Source organism: Gopherus evgoodei, chromosome 23 (genome assembly GCF_007399415.2).
Source record: "Gopherus evgoodei ecotype Sinaloan lineage chromosome 23, rGopEvg1_v1.p, whole genome shotgun sequence".
Classification (NCBI taxonomy): domain Eukaryota; kingdom Metazoa; phylum Chordata; order Testudines; family Testudinidae; genus Gopherus; species Gopherus evgoodei.
In genome coordinates this window covers 7809117-7828156 of record NC_044344.1, presented here as the reverse complement: position 1 = coordinate 7828156, position 19040 = coordinate 7809117, and the positions used below count along the sequence as shown (strand labels likewise).

Below are 19040 nucleotides of genomic sequence, written 5' to 3'. Positions count from 1 at the left end.
CGCTTTGAGCGGGGGGTTGGACTAGATGATCTCCTGAGGTCCCTTCCAACCCTGATGATCTATGTTCTGGCTAGGAGCCAGGCTGGCTTTGCATAAAATCAAAGGGAAGGAAAAGAGGGCAGCTGAAGAAAGAGTGTCACACGTGAAAGGTACCGAACACCCATTTAATGCAGGAATCAGATACAAGCAGGGAAAGCTGAGTCACTTATGGGTTGTGATCAGTCAAAGGCACCAAGCAAAGACTGCCAGGGTGCTGCTGGAAGGGCTCAGAGGGAGCAAGGCAGGAATCATTTCATGTCAGGGCTGCCAGCATCATCCTTGTTCTGTATGGGAGTCCCAGACTATCAGTCAGCACGGTCCTGTCGTCACAGCTCCCAGACACACAACAAACGTACTATTCATAAATGTATACAGGATACTAAAGGCACACAAGTCACCTCGCTGTTCAGAGTCCTTGCTTTGCCAGGATTCAGCCCGGGTGCTGCCCCTGGCTGAGTGACCATCCGGCTCCGTGCTGGCTGGGGCGTCTTCGCCTCGTTGTAGCTCCAGAGGGGGTCACCGGCTGCTCTCCATAGCAGAAGCAGAAAAGAAGTCCTCCGGCAGCTGTCCTAGGAGCCCATCCAGGTCATCTGCACAGACAGGAGAAGAACAGAGGCTCAAGTCCATTTCTTCCCCTACTTCTTAAAGTTTCCCATTTCATCCCCCGGGGCATCCAGACACTGTCACTGGGGCATTAACCCGTTCACCCCAGGAGTTACACCTCCAAGTGGATGAGCCCACTTCTATGAAAGGATTAAACACACTTGGGAAAGGGAAATATAAGAGAGGACGTTAAGGGAAAGAGCCATCACATCTTCACTTTCTTCCAGGATTTCCTATAGATGGCAGCCATGGCCCTTGTGCGATGACACCAGTGGAAAGCGTCTGGACTACTTGGTGGGTGGGCCAGATTCTCGAGTGCTTGGCACCTGCCACTGGAACCACGTTTTCAGGAGAGCTCAGCTTCCACCATGCGCCCAACAAGCGGAGCTCTTTGGGGAATCTGGCTCATAACATCTGCAGCAGAATCTGCAGTACCCATGTCACAGGCTTCAGCCCCCAGGGGTTCCTCGTGGAAAGGTCTGTTGGACCCCGATGTGCTGTCTCCATGGCAGGATGGTTCCATACGCCAGCTGCTGTTTCCATCCCTCCTGAAGCTCCATGTGCTCCTGGGGTTGGGGGCACCCCCGGAGAGATTTTCTGGTGAGTTCTGCTGGAATTCAGCCGGGCTTTGGACCTACAAAAAGTCAGACCCAAGTGAGATGCTCTGGGCTTTCCCTTTTTGTTTGCGGTCAGCACCAGACCCTCATTTCCTGATGTCTCCCATGACAGTACATACTCCCCTACGGAACCTCCTTCATACCCCAAGTTCCTTCAAAACACCCCCCTGCAAGGACTGGACATCGGTTCCTCCTGAGTCCATCAGAGTCCCTCCTTCAGCCCCCTAGCCATGCTCAGCTTCTTAGCACAGCACTCCCAAGTGCCTCCAGACCTGGTCAGGTCAGCCGTTGGAAATACCTCACAGAGCACAGGAGACGCCCCCACCTGCCACCAGCATAGCTCTCTGCTCTGCACTGCACCGTACCTCTAAGGACACTGGCACCGTCCTGTCTCCCGTCTCCCCATGCTCCTGTGATGGCTGCAGGGGGCTCCCGGTGCTGGACTCTGGCACGTAAATCTTCACCAGGTTGTTGGGAGTCACATTGAGGTAGTGATTGCGGTGGGATGGGGAGAACACCCCCACCTGCAACGAGAGGGAAAGGCTACTCGCCTGGACCCAGAGGTCTCTGGCCTCTGCCTATTCTCAGCAGCGCTCCCCGCAAGAGGGAACGGGGAGACGCCACTGGAAGAAGAATCAGCGCCTCTGTAGTGCTTCGCAGACGTCCCTCTTCACCAGCTTCTGTGACAGATGATTGGCAGTGCTGGAGACCGATGGCCCAGACCCAAAGCTGGGCAGTGTGGGATAGATTAATAGGCTTCCCCACCCTCTTGGGGCAGCCGGGCGAGTTCAGTCTCTGTGGCCCATTCAGTCACAGGCCTTTGAGGACAGCCAGCCCCCCTTCCCCCCCGGGGGGGGCAATCTGTGCCAACAGGTCACTGCCTACAGAAGGATTTTAATTGAGGATGGAAGGTCTCCCTCCTTATCTCATTCATCTCAGAGAATGGAGCAGTAAGAGACACCTGGAGCTGGATGCAAATCAATGACCTAGTGGCAGATGAATCTGTGTGCCCCTTATTAAATCCATCCCCCACCAGAACTGGAGCCCTAAAAGCATCCCTGTTGCCATAGGGAATCTACCTCCAGGAACAAAACCTACCCACCTAAGAGTCCTTCAGTATGTAACCCTGGCCCTAATCTCCTTTGCCTCAGGTACCTGCTTTAAGAGAAGCACTGAACCGGCCTTCAGGTCGCTCTGTCTCTCCTCCAGCAGCAGGCGGTGCACTGTCCCCTGCATCTCTCCTGCAGACAGGACAGAGAGAACCCATCAGCAACATGGGGCAGGTGCAGCCAGACCCACACGGCTGCCACAGTGCTTTGTGCCATTACACATGGGGCAAATCCACCTGCGAGGACGTAGCCAAGAGGGAGTGCTGACCAGCCACCGGGGGGAATCAGGACAAGGGGGCAAGCTGGAGTGTTACTTCAACACACTTCATCTTGCTATTTCCATCCCAGCTTCCTGGCTCTGACAAAGGAGAAGCCCACTGGAGGACACTCTGCCAGGATCAATCCTGCACTGGCCCCTGGGACATGGGCCCTAGCTGTTCACCATGTCCAATGAGCGAATCCTCCTCCACGCAGCGTGGAGAGGCCTGTGAGAGTTCACCGCTAACAGGAGGCCAGAGTCAGACGGTAGAGGGGTCACTGTCACGGCGGGGAGCGGCAAATCTCATGCTTGAGGGGGCAGCAGCTGATTGCTGCAGGAGTTGGAAAGGAAGTAAACTCACCTACATACAGAACTACACAATCCTGTCTGTGGGTGTTCTGCATCACACAGGCCACTGCTAGAGGCAGGCTACAGAGCCGACGGGCCATTGATCGGGTCTGATCAGGTGAACGGGATGTACCTCATTTGTGTGGTTCAGAAGAGCAGAGGGACCCTGAGGACCATGGGGAAAGCCAGCAGGCAGGCACTACATATATTTTCAGATGGGAAACTAGATCTCTGTATGAGGACAGCCAGCTATTAGCTGTTGGTTATAGTTCCTTTGCTGGTCAACAGCCCTGCTCACCTGCCCCAGTCACCCTCAGCCCAAAGGGTTAACCTCTGTCCTTACCGGTAGGATCCTTGAACACGGCACCAGCGTCAATGTTGGTGCGCGTCAGTGACTTGATCATCACTGCCATGCTGGGGACCTTGTTCTTCGGGAGCTGCTTCAGCGCTGCCTGCACAGAGGACAGACAGAGAACCATTGCCTATGGCAACTCACCCAAGCAGAGGAAGGGTCACCTTGCGCTGAAAGTCCTGAACTGGGAATTCAGGAGATCAGGGTCCAATTCCAGCCTCTGCCACATACCCCCTACATGGTCTTGGGTACAGAGAAGGGAAGCAACTTGCCCAAATCCCACTGCCATACCACAGGAAGCCCTTCGTGGCCAGGGCTCTCTCACCATTTGCATTGTCAGCACCAGCACAATGGAACCCCCAGTCCCCCCGGCGCCTGCAGGTGCCACTTACACCAATTACTACAATAAATCTTCCAGGACACAGGGAATTCGGGGCTCCAGGTACGATGCTGCGCTGTCATGTTACATGTTCTGCCAAAGAGGTGGGCTAGGATCATGGCATCCACCCTGGGGCCCTCCAGGGCAACTGTGCTAAGAACATCGCTGGTATTTGATCATGCAGCCCAGGCTCCAAGAGCCCCCCCCTCGGTTAGCTTAAAACAGAAGTGTCTGAACCACACTCATTGCTAAAGGGAGGACACCGCACCACAGCTCTGAGGCCAGGGCCGGTGCAAGGATGTTTCACGTTCTAGGCAAAACTTCCACCTTGCGCCCCCCCCCGCTCCCTCCCCCTCTCCGCACACCAGCATCTTGAGCACACCGTGGCTGCTTCACTTCTCCCGCCTCCCAGGCGTGCGGTGCCTAAGCTGATTGGTGCTGCAAGCCTGGGAGGCGGGAGAAGTGAAGCAGCCATGTGCTCAGGGAGGAGGTGGGGGCAGGGGTGAGCTGGGGCGGGGAGTTCCCCTGCGTGCCGCCCCCCCCTTTACTTGCTGCAGGTGCCCCTTCCCGCGCTCCCCTGCCCCAGCTCCCTCTGCTAAATGCCAGCAGCGATGGGGGCCGCTGAAGATCTGGCTGCCGCAGTCACTGCCGAAGAAAATGGCACCCCCCAGATCCTAGTGCCCTAGGCAACTGCCTAGGTCACCTAAATGGTTGCACCGGCCTGAGGCACTTCTGTCCCTTCCCTGCTGCTCCTCAGCCTGAGTAGCACAAAGGGAGCAGAAAAGGGCAGAGAATCTGCCACAGAGGTACTGATTCCAAAAGGACACAGGTGGCCCTCAGGCTGAGAGGCGTGGACACCCCTGGATCAAAGCTGATCAGCAGCCTTCAACCTCTATGTGCCATTCTAGATTTCCCGTACAGTGTATGTGTACAAATGAATGGGAGCGAAATGTTACCACCATCTGGCGCATGTGGCTTTTTATAAGCCAGTGTATTTGCAACGTGGCTAGCAGGTGTCTATCTGAATAATAAAGAAACTTCTGCTCACTTCAATCATGGGCTACTTTGATCCTCTGATTAATTTGATCTGGGGCTAAATTGTTTTCACTAGCCCCTCTCCTCCCACACACTTCCACCTCTTAACCCTGACAGCTGTACAGCAGGTAGCACTGAATAATTCAGTCATTGTCTCTAGACATTTCTCGCTGCACTGTAAACAAATGGGCCAAAAATTCTGAAGGGCCCAGGTGCAAGTGCTCCTGCTGGATATACAAGATCAAATTGCTTATTTCAATCAAAGCATTAGCAATGAACTTGGTCAAAGTCAGAGGGAAGCTCAGAAATCCTGTCACAGGCACCTGTGGTTAGCCAAATGCAATGCTGGGATGAGACTCAACTACTCACAGGTTCTGAGTTCTGGATGATCAATCACTAGATAGCAGCACCTGTGCCTGTTTGAATGTGGTCAGTCAAGTATAATCACCTGGTTATAGCAGACACCTGGGTGTATTAGGCACCATGCCAGCATATGTCTGAATGAGACTTGACTGTTTGTAAACTGCTCTGAAGATAAGTGCCGTGTGTGGCTGTCCATATATTAAATTATTTTGTGCATGAGCCTTTAATAACCATTTTTAAGACACTAGTTTGTGCAGGGAGATGATAATTCCCATGGGTCACTGCATCTTAGTGGGAACAGTCCTGGGGCAATGGGATAGTATTTTATCCTGGGATTCCATACTCTGCAGATGACAGGACCTAGCTCCCTGGGGCAGCAGCAGGGACACTACCGTGGTTGTAAAAATAGGGCTACTGAACATGCTTTTAAGTGAATCCCTGCTAAACTGAAGCCAGATTAGTTCTGAGCTCCCATGGCCAAGGCGTGCGGGCCAGCAGGTTTCTCAACTCACACTGCACTAGCTGTTTCACAAAACAGCACCAGCAGTTACTAGTGTCCTGGTGACAACTGGAAACTGCCAGCTGACTGCTGCTTCAGACAAGTTATATCGGGCACATCAGCCCTAGGCAGAGGAGACTGTCATGGGGGGACAGGGGGCTCCATGAAGGTAGCAGATGCTGGATCCTGTTCTATCTTGTTGGATCTGCACTGCACGGCTGGGGAAGGTAAAACTATCAAAGCCTGGACAAAACCCTGGGGGAGATGCCATTGCAGAGGCAACACAGAGGAGCTGAATTTGTCTTACCAGGAAGTAGCCTTCACACCCAGCACAGGCCCCTCCTTACCTTCCTCAGCACCATGGCCACGCTATATGTCCTGAGGAAACAGGAGGGGTCTCTTTCATCCAACCGCAGCTCGGTTTTCATGGCAATCCAGGGGCCTTTTCCAAAGTCCTCTTCTATTGGCTGCTGGGAACTCGGCACTTCCTGGAGTCACAGGATGGATATGGTCACTATGCTCACTATGTGAGGTTTATCTTGTACTAGCATCTCTTTGGCTACCCCTTGCTCTAAGCAGAGCATTAGGGGAATGAGAACTGACCCTCACACTGAATCAGTGCTACTCATGAGCACTATAAGAGAACCCTACCTTTTGATTTGGGTCAGGATCCCAGGTCTAGGCTTGGAAGGATCAGATTTATCGATAAGTGTCGATTTCACTGAACACACACACAAGCGCCAACAAAAAATATTTCCATCAAAATAGAGACAGGCAAAGAGAGAAAACTGCTGCTTGAGAACTACTCTGAATCCTGTGATTTAGCCTTTTGAATCAGCTGGTTACAAATGCACTAACAAAAGAACAATAAAAACAGATCTGATTTGTTGATGGATGGATATTTACTTTCTCAAAATCTCATGTCGAAAGATACAATGTGTGTTAACGGCTTGTAACACTAACTTTTTTAATCTCAAGGTCTGGTGTCATTAAATGACTCTGAATCTCCTCCCCAGAATTTCCCACAACTTTGAAAATTTAAATAGACAATAGCCATGTTTATTTTAAGCATTTTTATCAGTCACAATTATTTAAAGAGAGATCAAATTCTGCCAACCACACCTGTATCTGAGGTCTGGTCTACACTTAAATTAGGTTGACATACCTATATTAGTCAAAGGTGTGAAAAATCCAGGTATGCGGAACCTAATCCTGGCACAGATGCAGCTATATTGACAAAGGCTTTCGTTGACCTAGTGCCCATCATCCAGGGAGGTGGCATTCCTGCACTAATGGAGAAACCCCTTCCATCAGTGTAAGGCTGCATCTGCGCTACAGGATTATGCCAGCATAGCTAGGGGGTGTAACTAAGCTGCTGTAGTCTCTGTAGTGTAGACATACCAAGTAAAACATTAGCAGCAAACCCAGTTTGCTGGCCCAACGTGGCTCAAATGCTCCAATAAGCCCCACAGGGCTTGTGGTTTTATTTACAGTCATTGCAATTGAGCCTAGACACCAGCCAGGACTATGCCCTGAGGAGATGATTCCATAAATCGAGACAGTTGCTAGTGGGGGTCAGAATGAGACAAAGCACAGGACACTTCCTATGGGAACAATGAATCCTATGTTGCATAGAGATGGTGCAGGCCAGAGACCCCTGCTCCAACTCCATCCCCGAACTGTGAGAAAAGTTCTAATCCAGGTCTAAGCTATTTCATCTGACATTTCAGGTCTGTCTACCACTCTGGGAAGAGGCCTGGAGTGGATGGACAATGCTCTGCCCCAAGGAGAAAACAAGTGGTCCATTAGCCTCCAGCTGCCGCAAAATGCCTTTGTCACAGGGAAGATTAGCATATCTGCTCTGAGAAGTTCCTAGAAGATGATCTGACTGCAGCAGCTGAGGAGTGCAGATCACTAAAGCCACAATGCGACTGGACCAGTACCCGCGGACTACTTGCTGCTCAGATTCATGAACTGTTCTGAAGCTTTTGGGTATTTCTGGCTTTGCTAAGGTGTATTTCAACCAACATCTCACAGGCAAATGAGACCCTGATCAGAAGCAGCTTTTGGTACTATGCCTCATGCTGCTGTTGGGTGCAGCCAGCATAGAGCAGCGACACATTTTGGGGTGCAGTGCCCAATTTGGATGCTGTTTCTGCTAGAGGTGTATAGAGTGAGGGGAACAGGGAAAAAGTATTACCTCTGTCCGTAGCTTTGCCAGTGCTCCATGGGCTGGAGTCTGAGGAGTGGAAATCAGGATTTCCTCCAGATTTTTCCCACCATGCTTAGGGGAGAGCAAGAGAGAAGCATCTGTTACTTACAACTACAGCTTCTCAGCTGGATTAGGGATGTGCTCAGGACAGTCTGATGCAATTGCACCTTTTACATCTCTCATAGCATCTTTGAGCTGGGGCCTCAAAGGCAATCCTTCAGAACAAAGAGATTCTGCTACCAATCTTAGTTAAAGAGCGACAGTCAAGGCTGAACTGGGGTCTCTGCAACTGGGGTCAAGGGAGAGGCAGTGAGCCTGTCTTCCTAGAAGCTTCTCTCCTCCGTCCATTGAAAAAGCAGCTCCAGCACACACAATGGGGACAGTTCTGTTGAATAAGGTGGTGCCTTTTGTTTTTTTTTTTTAAAAACACATCCACTTTTCTAATGACAGCCAAATGTCCAATCCCAAACAAGCACAGCTCTGGGTGCAGACCCAAAAAGCCCCCCTCCTGCAGTGGCTGTAACCCAGACATCACTGTCTCATGCTAATACACCAGCTCTGGAAAGTGAAAGTGACACAGGACTTGACCCTATGAGGACTCATGTTCAGCAGTGCCTCACGTATCAAATACAAGCAAAACCGCTCTACGCTTCAGTGATCCCAGAGGTAATATACAATTTGCTATAAAATCGCACAGCAATCTCCCCTTTTCACCCCTATTGATCTACTCACAGGTCATATTTACTGCAGTATAACCCCCTTTATGCTGACCTGATTAATCACAGTAAGATAGTGGCCCCCAAAGCAGTGTTCCTATACCCAGTGTTGTCCAGAGGTATCAAGTGCCCCTGAAATATTCCGAATGTTGGGGATTCCTAGGGCATGAATTGTTATAGCTAGATACTACCACCCAGATCCTCAAAAAGGTATTTAGGTAGCTAATGCCTACTGAAATTGAGAGACGCTAAGTACCTAAATATGTCTCAGGATCCAGGCCTACATGGCTATGTAGCTGCCTCTCTGATCACCATGAAGATGGGAGGATGTAGGTAATGCTCCCCATGACCCCACACGCACAAGAAAAATCTAGGGAAGCAACATTCATGCCTTGCTTGCTCTGGCGCCAGCGGAGAGTGGGTGCAGCGTGCGGCTCACACCTGAAAGGCAACGTACTGATTAGTTCAATCCCTTGGCGTCCCTGTTTGAGTTGCTGTTTCCCACAGAGATCTCAGCCACCTCCTCTGCAATGTGTCCTACCTGATGAGGCAGAATCCCTGCAGGTCCTGGGAAGCGGCGAGATTTCACCCGTGACGGGGTCCAGCCAGATGCCTTGGGAGTCTTGTTGGCTGCCGTGACCAGCTGCACAAGGTGATTGGTGACCACTGGAGACTGCAGGTTCCCAGCAGCAGCAGAGGCTGAGTAGGGAGCTCTTGGGATGGAAGTCGGTGACTCCACACAAGTCATCAAGGACCGTGGTCCTGCGGGGAGCCTAAGAGGTGGCTGCCAACTGCTGCTGGGCCCTCTGGGTGTGGAACAGCCCTGACTGGGCATCTGTGGCGTTGGTGGCCTTGGATTGCCACTCCCTGAGATGAAGCTTGGACCCTTTCCTGGAGCCACCAAAGGACTACTTGCTTCGGTTCCAGGCTGACCTCGAGATGCTTGAAAAGGCCTCAAAGTGTGGCACTTGGGAGCGGAGATGCTGCCACAAAACGTGCCTGCAGCAGCATTGCCTTGTGGTACTGCATTCCCCAGGGAGGTAGCCGGAGTGACTAGGCTAGACTGAGAGGAGCAAGAACCTGCTGTGCTTGGCCTCAGCTTCAGTTTCAGAGCAGGGTCGGCCTGCTGGAACGGGGACTGATTCTGCATTCTGTCTGCCCCCATCGAGATGGCCCAAGTCCCCTCGTGCTGCAGAGAGACTGAGCCACCAGGGCTAGGAGTTACCATTGGAGCTCCCACCCGAAGCTTTTTGAAAGCTGTCCCTCCAGGGCTACTCGCGTCCCTCCAGCACACCCGAGGGGACAACCCCTTCTCAGCCGCGGCAGGCCCAGGACCTGGCTGCACACAGGCTGCATCCGCCTGCATACAGGCTGCCAGGAACAGGTCATTTTCAAATTCATCACCATGGGCAGCTTCCGGAAGGGGAGGCTGTCGGCTCACAAACTTAAACCCTGCTGCCGAGCTGCAGCTTGTCGTGCAGTCCCTCGTGCGGTTTGAGGTGCGCAGGGCCGGTACTGCCAACGTGGGGGCCACCTGGTTCTTTAGAGTCTTGAAGCCCACAGCTGGAGGATCCACAGTCTGAGCGTTCACCACTGTCAGAGGCCTCAGGCCAGGTGTTTTGCTGGAGGGGCAATCGGCCCCAACTCTGAGTTTTGGAAGGTTCTGCAGCCCAAAGACTGGGGACAGCATGCTGGTACTGGGAAAAGCAGGTAGTAGGGACTCCTGAGCTGGTGCCAGGGGGGTGCCTGGGTCTCTGGGCCCAGAAGAAAAGGGCCTCAAGCATCTTGTATTCACAGGGACCAAATCTGAGAACTGGTTCTCCGCGTCCTCCACGGCTGACAGGAAATCCTGCAAAAGCAGACAAGGCACCACAAAGCTCGAACTATCTTTACATGAGATGCTCCAGAAACCTCAACTAACCTGGCCCTTTAACTTAAGAACCCAGTACAGCTACAAAGGTCCTAAGATCAAAGACTTGCTCCAGTCAGCCCTGGACCAGGCCCATAAAGGACAGCTGGACACAAGGACTAGTGTAAGCCTGACACAGCGTAGAGCCAATGGCAGTTTGCAAGCCTGTTCTCTCTTGCTATGTATAAGTACTTGACACCATTTGAGAGCTGGGAGGGACATTTTGTCAGCATGTCCTTTGATAACTGTTGGTGTCATTAGCAGCCAGAGAGGTTTCTTTTAGTTATTTGCCGCTCAAGGGTAAATCACAGAATCTACACGGCCAGGGAGATAGGTCCCACCTACAATATTCCTTGCAAGTGAGTCCCCTGACTTAATTAGAGGGGTGGCGTAAATAGGGACTGAACGGAACTAGGAGGCAAGATTCTCTGGGCCAGGTCCGCAGCCCACCGACCCATTAGCAGCCTGCTTCACCAGCGAAGCAAGAATCCTGCTCTGCCCTCGCCTGCCAGTTCTCTCCTGGCCCACCACAGTTCACAAGCATTTCCTCACCTCGTCTTCAAGCTCCTCTTCCACAGCAAACAGCTTTTGCAGCCTGCAAGCCTGCAAGGAGAGGAAGAGAGACCGCTTCGTTTGCGAGTACATTCTGCCCAGGCGGCCTCTCTGCCCATTTCTTATGCAACACCTGAATCAGCAGGTTTCTTTGCTCTGCCGGTACTTTTACTTTAGGGTTTAAGCTCAAAGGGGCCTGTGGCAGGCCACAGATGTGTAGATATATTTTTTGCAAGGCAGGGGTTTGTCTTCTCCTAACTCATAGTGGATTTTCAGGCAAAGGAAAGACTAACAGGGCCTGTCAGGCACAGTTCTGCACCATGCAAGATACAGATGTATTGCAGCCCTGCCAACGCCACTCAGACCTGACTTGCAAGACTCCCTGAAAAAAAGCAGAGCCTTCCCCCTGGGGGCAAGGATAACCAGCTCCCCCCCGTGCCTTCCCCCTGGGGGCAAGGATAACCAGCTCCCCCCAGCCCCCCAGTGCCTTCCCCCTGGGGGCGAGGATAACCAGCTCCCCCCCCCCCGTGCCTTCCCCCTGGGGGCGAGGATAACCAGCTCCCCCCCCCCCCGTGCCTTCCCCCTGGGGGCAAGGATAACCAGCACCCCCCCCCCCGTGCCTTCCCCCTGGGGGCAAGGATAACCAGCTCCCCCCCCCGTGCCTTCCCCCTGGGGGCAAGGATAACCAGCTCCCCCCCCCGTGCCTTCCCCCTGGGGGCAAGGATAACCAGCTCCCCCCAACCCCCCCGTGCCTTCCCCGGGGGGGGGGGCGAGGGTAACCAGCTCCGGGTGGATGCCTCCCCCGGGCGCTCCCATGGCGGGGGGGGGGGGCTTGGCCGCGCTAACACCCCATGGCCCGGGGAAGGGGCGTTACCATGGCAGCAGCGCGGAGCGGAGGGACACGGGCGCAGGGTGGGGCGGATCCGGTCCCGGGGACCCCGGCCTGGCGGCACCTCCCCTTTAAAGGGCGGGGCCGGGGCGGCCTGTCCGCCGAGCGGGCGCGAGTCACTCCGCCGCCTTAAAGGGGAGGTTCCCGGAGCCGGAGCCGCGGCCTCCGACCGCTGGGGCGGGGACAGCGTCCGCCCCGCCCCGCCCCGCCCCCATCGTCCGGTCCCCCGCTCCGCCCATCCCCCCCCCTGTCCGTCCACCCCCCATCCGTCTGCCCATCCCCCCACCAGTCTGTCTCTCCACTCGTCCATCCATCTGTTCATCCCCGGAACCCTCCCAGTCCCTCTATCCACCTCCCCCGTCTGTCTATCCACCCATCTGTCCACCCGTCCACCCACCAGTCTGCCTGTCCCGCCATCTATCCACCCATCCATCCATCCATCCATCTGTTCACCCCCTGCCAGTCCATTGGTCCACCTGTCTGTCCATCTGTCTACCCACCCACCAGTCGGTCTGTCCACCCATCTATCTGGCCACCCATCCGTCCATCAGTCTGTCCATCCCAGGTGCTGAAACCGTTTGTACAATGTGGGGTGCTGAGAGCCATTGAACCAAACTGGAAACCCTGAATATGATGGAACCCACTTCAAGCCAGGGGTGCGGCAGGCCCCCCCCTAGTTCCAGCATCTATGCCCATCTGGCCATGCACCCATCAGTCTGTCCAGCCATCCACCCCCTCCATGCAGATGTGCATCTGGCCATCCACCTGCATATGTCTGTCTGTCCTACCCCTGCCCTCTCCGTGCCTATGTGCAGCTGTCTATCCCCCCCGGCTTGTCTATGTGCGTCTCTGCATCCCCTGGTCTGTCCATGCATGTGTGTGTCCGTCCATCCACCTAGTCATCCACCTGCCCATCTACTCATCCCTCTGTCCTTCTATCCTGCTAGCAAACCAGAGGGCAGCTTGTGAAGTTCTGCAGTGCAGCCCAGCGGCTGCTGCCTTCATAATTATAGTGGGGCGGTAGGTTTGCTATGGTTACGGCTGAGACCAGCTTTCCAAGTGCTCTGAAATCCACCTGCATCTCCCTTGTGACACTGCTGGTCTCCAGACTTACAAAAGAGCTTGGTGTCCGGCCCCTTCTTTTAGTGCCTCCATGGAAGCTGAGCACGCCGGAAAATCTGGCCTGGTTGGTGGGGGCTGAAAAAGTGCAAACCCCACTCCAGAGCTCAGCGAGTGGAACCTCCACTCACCAGCTGTTAGAAACCGGAATCTGTGGAATTTTCCTTGGGACCGTCCAACGCTCCAGAACGGAAAGCTCCACTTTTGTCCAGCAGCTGAGAGGGAGGTTTCGTCCCACAACCGGGATATTGACGGCGGGGACTGGAATCCTCGCATGGTTGGATGTTTAGTTTTCATTCTTGCTTTGAGTTAGATCTGCCTCGTTCTTTTCTTGCTAGGCCATACAGCGGGGAGGGATGCGTTGTTCCTCCGTGCTGCATGAATCTTTGCTTTCCAGCTGTGACTGGCTGGCATATGCTGAGTAGGGAAGCGGGGAGTCTATAAATAGTTGTACAGAAATAGCAGCCGTCTAGGCTCCAGTGAGCCAGACCAGCCACTAGAGGGGGACTGCCGCTCATTCAAGACCAAGGGGGACAGGTCGGTTGGTGGGGGAAGTCCCCCATGGCAGTAGCAAGTTGTAAACTGCAGCAGGAAGATGGACACATCTGCTGCTAAGAAGGTGCCATTTGGTTCCACGCTTTATTCAGGGAGTTCAAAAGACAAATCGTGGTTTAGCCGTTTAGTGGCAAGGTCTTTTGGGGACTTCCCCTTTTGGGGGGCTCCCCCTTCCCGTTGGAGAGGCACCGTGGTCTAGTGAATAGGCGCCTGGGCTCAGGAGATTGGGATTCGATTGCTGGTTCTGCCACTGGCCTTTTGGGTGCTCTAGAGCAAGTCACTTCCTGTCTGGGCCTCAGTTTTCTCCATCTGTACAATGGGGATAATGATACTGACAGGCCTGGATTAATCAATGTGTTCTTGCATGTTGACCCCTGACCACCCCCAAAACTGGGTGGTGCTGCAACCCTATGCAATGCTACTTCTCAAATTTGGCCTGGCTGCCCGCCCTCCATCATGATGGCAGGATGGCTGGGCCAAACTTGAGGGAATGGTGCTGCAAGCTGGTGCTTGGCCCTCCTACTTCTACCAGGGCCACCAAATCATCAGAAGGCTGGATGCACCGTCCCCCCACCCGGTTGAAAACCTCTGTTCTGGGAGTTAGCGGTGCCTAGGACATCTTCTCTGTCTAGTTTAAGGAGGGGAGGGGGCACATTTCCATTGTGAATAGGGCCCCAACATTATTTAATCTGGCCCTCCCTTGTAAAGGACTTCGAATCTAAAAATGAAAAATGCTTTATAAGAGCTGGGTGGTATTATGATGTATCATTATTTATATTGTAGTAGCACCTAAATCTATTGAATTAAATTGGTGAGACCTGCTTGTGTGGCCTCTCTGAAATCAGCTTAAGAGGGATTACATCAGGATAGAGTCATTCAATAACAAACCAGGTTTGCTGATAAGCTAAACCAGTACAAGATGTACCAGTATAAGTTCTAAACCAGTTGTAAGGGGGTTTCACCTGTTTAACTAAATCAGTATTTAAACGGATGCAACTTATCTGTGTGCAGGGGTAAAATTTGCAGCCTACGTGCATTAGGAGCCTACACCCCATTTTTAAAAGTGACTTCAGCTCCTACAGCCCAGATCCTAGACGGTATTTAGGTGCCTTTGAGGATCTGGACCTAAGTTCCTAGAGGACGTATTTTCAAAGGTATTTAGAGGCCTAAAGATGCACATAGGTGCCTAGTGGGATGTTCACATATGCCTAAGCAAGTTAGGTGCCTAATTCCCTTTGGTTTCAATGGGATTGTGGCCCCAACCTGCTTTTGAAGTTGCCACTATGTGTTTCTCTGCATATTTAGGTGCCTAAATACCTCTGAAAATCTGGCACAAAGTTATTTCTGAGTCTTTCAGATGCTTTTGTAAATTGCATCCCAGGCCTTATGAATTCCAAACCCCTTGCTTGGCATCTCTTTCATTACCATTAAGACAAGCATCTAAGAATTGACAGAGTATTAAAATAACGTGCATTGGTCCGAGTTCTATCTATGGGTATGCCAACATTATAGTGGTACAGCTGCGGCGCCATAGTGTAGATGCTACCTACATCGCCGGAAGGGGTTTTTCCATCCCTATGAGTTAATCCGTTCTTCCGTCGACCTAGCTGCCTGTGCATAGGCGTTAGATCACCCTAACCGCAGTGCTCAGGGTGTAACATTTTCCGGAGCCCTGCGTGACGCACCTATCTCAATCTATCGCTGAAGCGGGGACCAGGCGCATGACACTCATTCCAGCCCACTGACGTTAGCAGAGTTGAGGGGAGATGGCTGAAGGCACCATCTTGCCTTCTCAAAGCTGGTGGAATAGGCACCATTGGGAGCTAATTGATATCTATGGTCTTTTGCATGGACCTTAATGAATTGGGAGGCAGCGGGGCCGGGGCTGGGCCGGTGAGGCTGATGACGTGTCAGAAAATGTGGCGAACCGCCGATCGGGCTGACGTTGGTAAATAAGCTGTCGCAAGCAGCCAGCCGGGCTCGGAGGAGGCTCATTCCTTTTGCTGTTTGCTAAAGAAAAGACATTCGTAAACCAGGTTAGTCACAGAGCTTTAAAAGGCAGCAACTGCTCCCGCCAACTGCAGCCTGCCACGCGGAGTTAAATATCAAAGGGAATTCAGAATACTTTGCACTTTCCTTTCTCCCCCCTCCCCCCCCGCCTTTAGCTTTTTATTGACGTCGTGTTCGTGTAGCATATAAAATTGGAGCGAACAATACGCCCATTCAGCCCACAGCCGGGGCCCATTCAACGTGCGCCATTTTTTTTTCTCATAACACCCCACTGGTCTGTGTTTTATTAAGGGCACCAATGCCTAAGTCTGGATTGCAATTGCACTATTAGGTTCAGGCCCGAGGAAGGGGCTGCCTTATCCGGGAGCCCCCCCTGGGAAGGAACAGACCTTTCCTCCCAGAGCTCCGCCTTGCAAGAGGGAATGGATGGAAGGAGAGTTCTTCATTGCACCTCTCTGCAGGATGTGGCAGGGTGCACTTGCCACAGCTGGGTGTGGCTTCCCGCTCCCCGTCCACTGGGGGGTCTGGCTCCACTCCCAGAGTCAGTGTGGAAGAAGAGGGGGCGGTGGCCCTGCAGGGCCCCTGCGGAAATTCAGGGACGAAGCAGCGACTTGTAACCCAGGCCGTAGCATCTTGCCCTGCTGCGGTGCGTTAGGGGCGAGGGGGTTTGAAGAGCATGGCTCCCTGTTGGGCTCCGAGTCAGTGCTCACCTTTTCACAAGGGCCCAGCTGCCCCTGGGGCAGACGTTGGGGATTGACCCACAAGTCGTCTATGATTGAGCTCATTTGAGAATCTGGCCCCCGTTGTGGGAGCTGAGCCCTCGCCAGCCTCTGATGCAAACATACAACAGGAGGATGATTCTCTAGCCACTCTTGGCCCTCGAGTGCTTAGCCCTCCTTGAAATCTGGAGTCCCGTTTCCATATCAATGGCACATTGGTCCAGCCTCCTCTCTCTCTGCGGGGATGGAGGAGCTTCCTTTGCTCCCGGAAGAAAGGTCTTGACATGGTTTGGAAAAAGAACGGCTCAGCTCCTCCACTGATGTTAATCTGGGTAGTTCTGTTGACTTCAATCCTATGCTGATTTGCACTGGCTGGGGATCTGGCCCATTGTCTCCCATGGAGTGATGCTGATTTACACCAGCTGCGGATCTGGCCCATTGTTACCCATGGAGCGATGCTGATTTACACCAGCTGGAGATCTGGCCCATTGTTACCCATGGAGCGATGCTGATTTACACCAGCTGGGGATCTGGCTCATTGTCTCCCATGTAGTGATGCTGATTTACACCAGCTGGGGATCTGGCCCATTGTCTCCCATGGAGTTATGCTGATTTACACCAGCTGGGGATCTGGCCCATTGTTACCCATGGGGCGATGCTGATTTGCACTGGCTGGGGATCTGGCCCATTGTCTCCCATGGAGTGATGCTGATTCACACCAGCTGGGGATCTGGTCCATTGTCTCCCATGGAGTGATGCTGATTTACACCAGTTGGGGATCTGGCCCATTGTCTCCCATGGAGTGATGCTGATTCACACCAGCTGGGGATCTGGTCCATTGTCTCCCATGGAACGATGCTGATTTACACCAGCTGGGGATCTGGCCCATTGTCTCCCATGGAGTGATGCTGATTTACACTAGCTGGGGATCTGGCCCATTGTCTCCAATGGGGCGATGCTGATTTACACCTCCTGGGAGTGTGGCTGTAGATGTCCTAGGCTGCCTTCCCCAGGGTGATTTCCTCTGCACGGTTAACCTGGTGGTAACTGCCTGGCCCGTGGCCTGCCGGGGGACATACAGGACTGTTTATAACCATCCAGACTGAAGATTTGCCTCCTTGCTGGCCCCAGTGCAACGACGCAGGGGAAGCAGCTGGTGCCTCCCTTAGCTGGGGCTGCGGTGCCCAGCCAGCTCTCACTCACACCTCTGCTTTCCCTTGAGGGGCTCTGTGGGGTGCAGAACCCCCAGGGGTCATGGCTAGCCCCTCTTCCACCCTCCCCGGCACAGCCCAGAGTGCCCCCTGCCCCGGGCTCTGTGCCAAGCTGACTTTCTGCTAGGCAGAGGGGTCAGTGCCGGCATAGAGGCGCTGCAGGCCAGTGCCGAACGGTGGACTGGACTTTCCATGGAGCTGAGGCAGCAACACGGCTTCTGGGGCCTGGTCCAAGGATTCCGCTGAAGTCAACAGAAAGATTCCCGTTGACTGTGCTGGGAATGGGAGCGGGCCCCGGGGGGCTGCCTTGCCGTCCGTAGGAAAACTCCCAGTGATTTCAGCTGGTGCCGGATCGTGCACTCTGAGGTCATTCTCCTTCCATTTGGCCGCTGGAGCATTTCTTCGCCTTGCCGATCCTGACAGCTTATTCCATTCCGTCAACGTAAGCGCCTGGGCATTCTACCTGGAATCCCTTCCCGCGGCGAGGCCAGGAATCAAATCCCCACCAAGTCAGTTCTTCCCCCAGCCTTTTGTCTTTTACTGACTTCTTTCTGTGGCCAGGCAACGTCACTCGGAAATATAAGTCGAAAGGGAAATTCTGAAGCGCCTTCCTGTTTCTTACATTATTCAGTGTCATAAATTCTCCATTCTCAAAGTGACTAATATTTTAGGCCACTTTCTACTAAGCTGATTTCCTGGCTATGCAGAGCAGAAATATGAAGATGAGGAACTGGAGTAACTGGAGTTACTGGATATCTTCATTCCTGGTGTTATTCAGGTCCGCAGCCTGTGGGCCAGCATTCAGGGACGGCATAAAAACCTTGGATTTTCTACGGAGTCTATGGGAGTTGGGTGTTATTCTGCCATTGACTTTTAATCTGATTCGAGCATCTAACTCCCCTGGGAGTCTTTGAAAATCCCAGCCTTCTGGTACATCCCTTGCACTCAACCTACGGAAGATTTACATGGAGAGGCAGTATAGTCCAATAGTTAGAGCACTAGTTTGACTTGGGTTCAACTCCCAGTACTGCCCCAATCTGTGTGTGTGACCTTGGGCAAGTCACGTAGCCCCTCTGGGTACATCTACACTGCAAAAACCCAACAAACCAGCGGCAGCGAGTCTCAGAGCTCAGCTCAAGTGACTCGGGCTCCCGCTCGGGGGTAAAAATCGCGGTGCAGACATTCCTGCTCTGGCTGGACCCTGGGCCCTCAGACCCATGTCCCCCCGCCACCTGACTACACCACAAGCCCATGTCAGTTGAGCTGGGCTCTGAGATTGCTGCTGCTGGGTCTTGGGGATTTTTGCAGTGTAGAGGTAATCCGTGCTTCAGTTCCCCACCTGCAAAATGCGGATAACAGCAGTGCCCTAGCTTGCAGGGGGAGCATGAGGATAAACCCGTTTAAGAGTGTGAGGTGCTCAGATACTGCGGTATTGGAGCCAGATAAGTAAGAGAGACAGAATCCCTTTCCCCACTGGAATCCAATGAGAATCTTGCTTTCCATCCTTCCAAAGTGCAATTGTAACATGCTGGCTTGCCTAGCACC

General features: G+C 53.2%; 1 protein-coding gene across 2 annotated transcripts; it reads right to left on the bottom strand.

Moving 5' to 3' along the window:
• Positions 1 to 145: 145 nt before the first annotated feature.
• C23H17orf53 (chromosome 23 C17orf53 homolog) lies at positions 146 to 11949 on the bottom strand. Of its 2 annotated transcripts, XM_030541477.1 has the most exons (10): positions 11867 to 11949; positions 10993 to 11043; positions 9073 to 10380; positions 7804 to 7887; positions 5951 to 6091; positions 3319 to 3427; positions 2415 to 2500; positions 1625 to 1783; positions 1078 to 1276; positions 146 to 629 (listed from the first exon to the last, which is right to left on the bottom strand). In XM_030541477.1, the coding sequence occupies exons 1-10, from the start codon at positions 11867 to 11869 to the stop codon at positions 556 to 558; spliced, it is 2214 nt and encodes a 737-aa protein (XP_030397337.1). In that variant the 5' UTR covers positions 11870 to 11949; the 3' UTR covers positions 146 to 555. The 2 variants fall into 2 exon arrangements, with proteins under 2 accessions (XP_030397337.1, XP_030397336.1); XM_030541476.1 differs by lacking the exon at positions 11867 to 11949 and having other exon boundaries at positions 10993 to 11429.
• Between the last annotated feature and the right edge of the window lie 7091 nt (positions 11950 to 19040).

Bases quoted from the DNA above. Each gene is read 5' to 3' on its own strand.
- C23H17orf53 (XM_030541476.1), bottom strand. From the start codon at position 11,085: ATGTACTCGCAAACGAAGCGGTCTCTCTTCCTCTCCTTGCAGGCTTGC. The intron at 7,888-9,072 runs GTAGGACACATT...CTCTCCCCTAAG, and splicing joins CAGGGATTCTGCCTCATCAG to CATGGTGGGAAAAATCTGGA. The intron at 2,501-3,318 runs GTAAGGACAGAG...TCCTGTCTGCAG, and splicing joins CGTGTTCAAGGATCCTACCG to GAGAGATGCAGGGGACAGTG.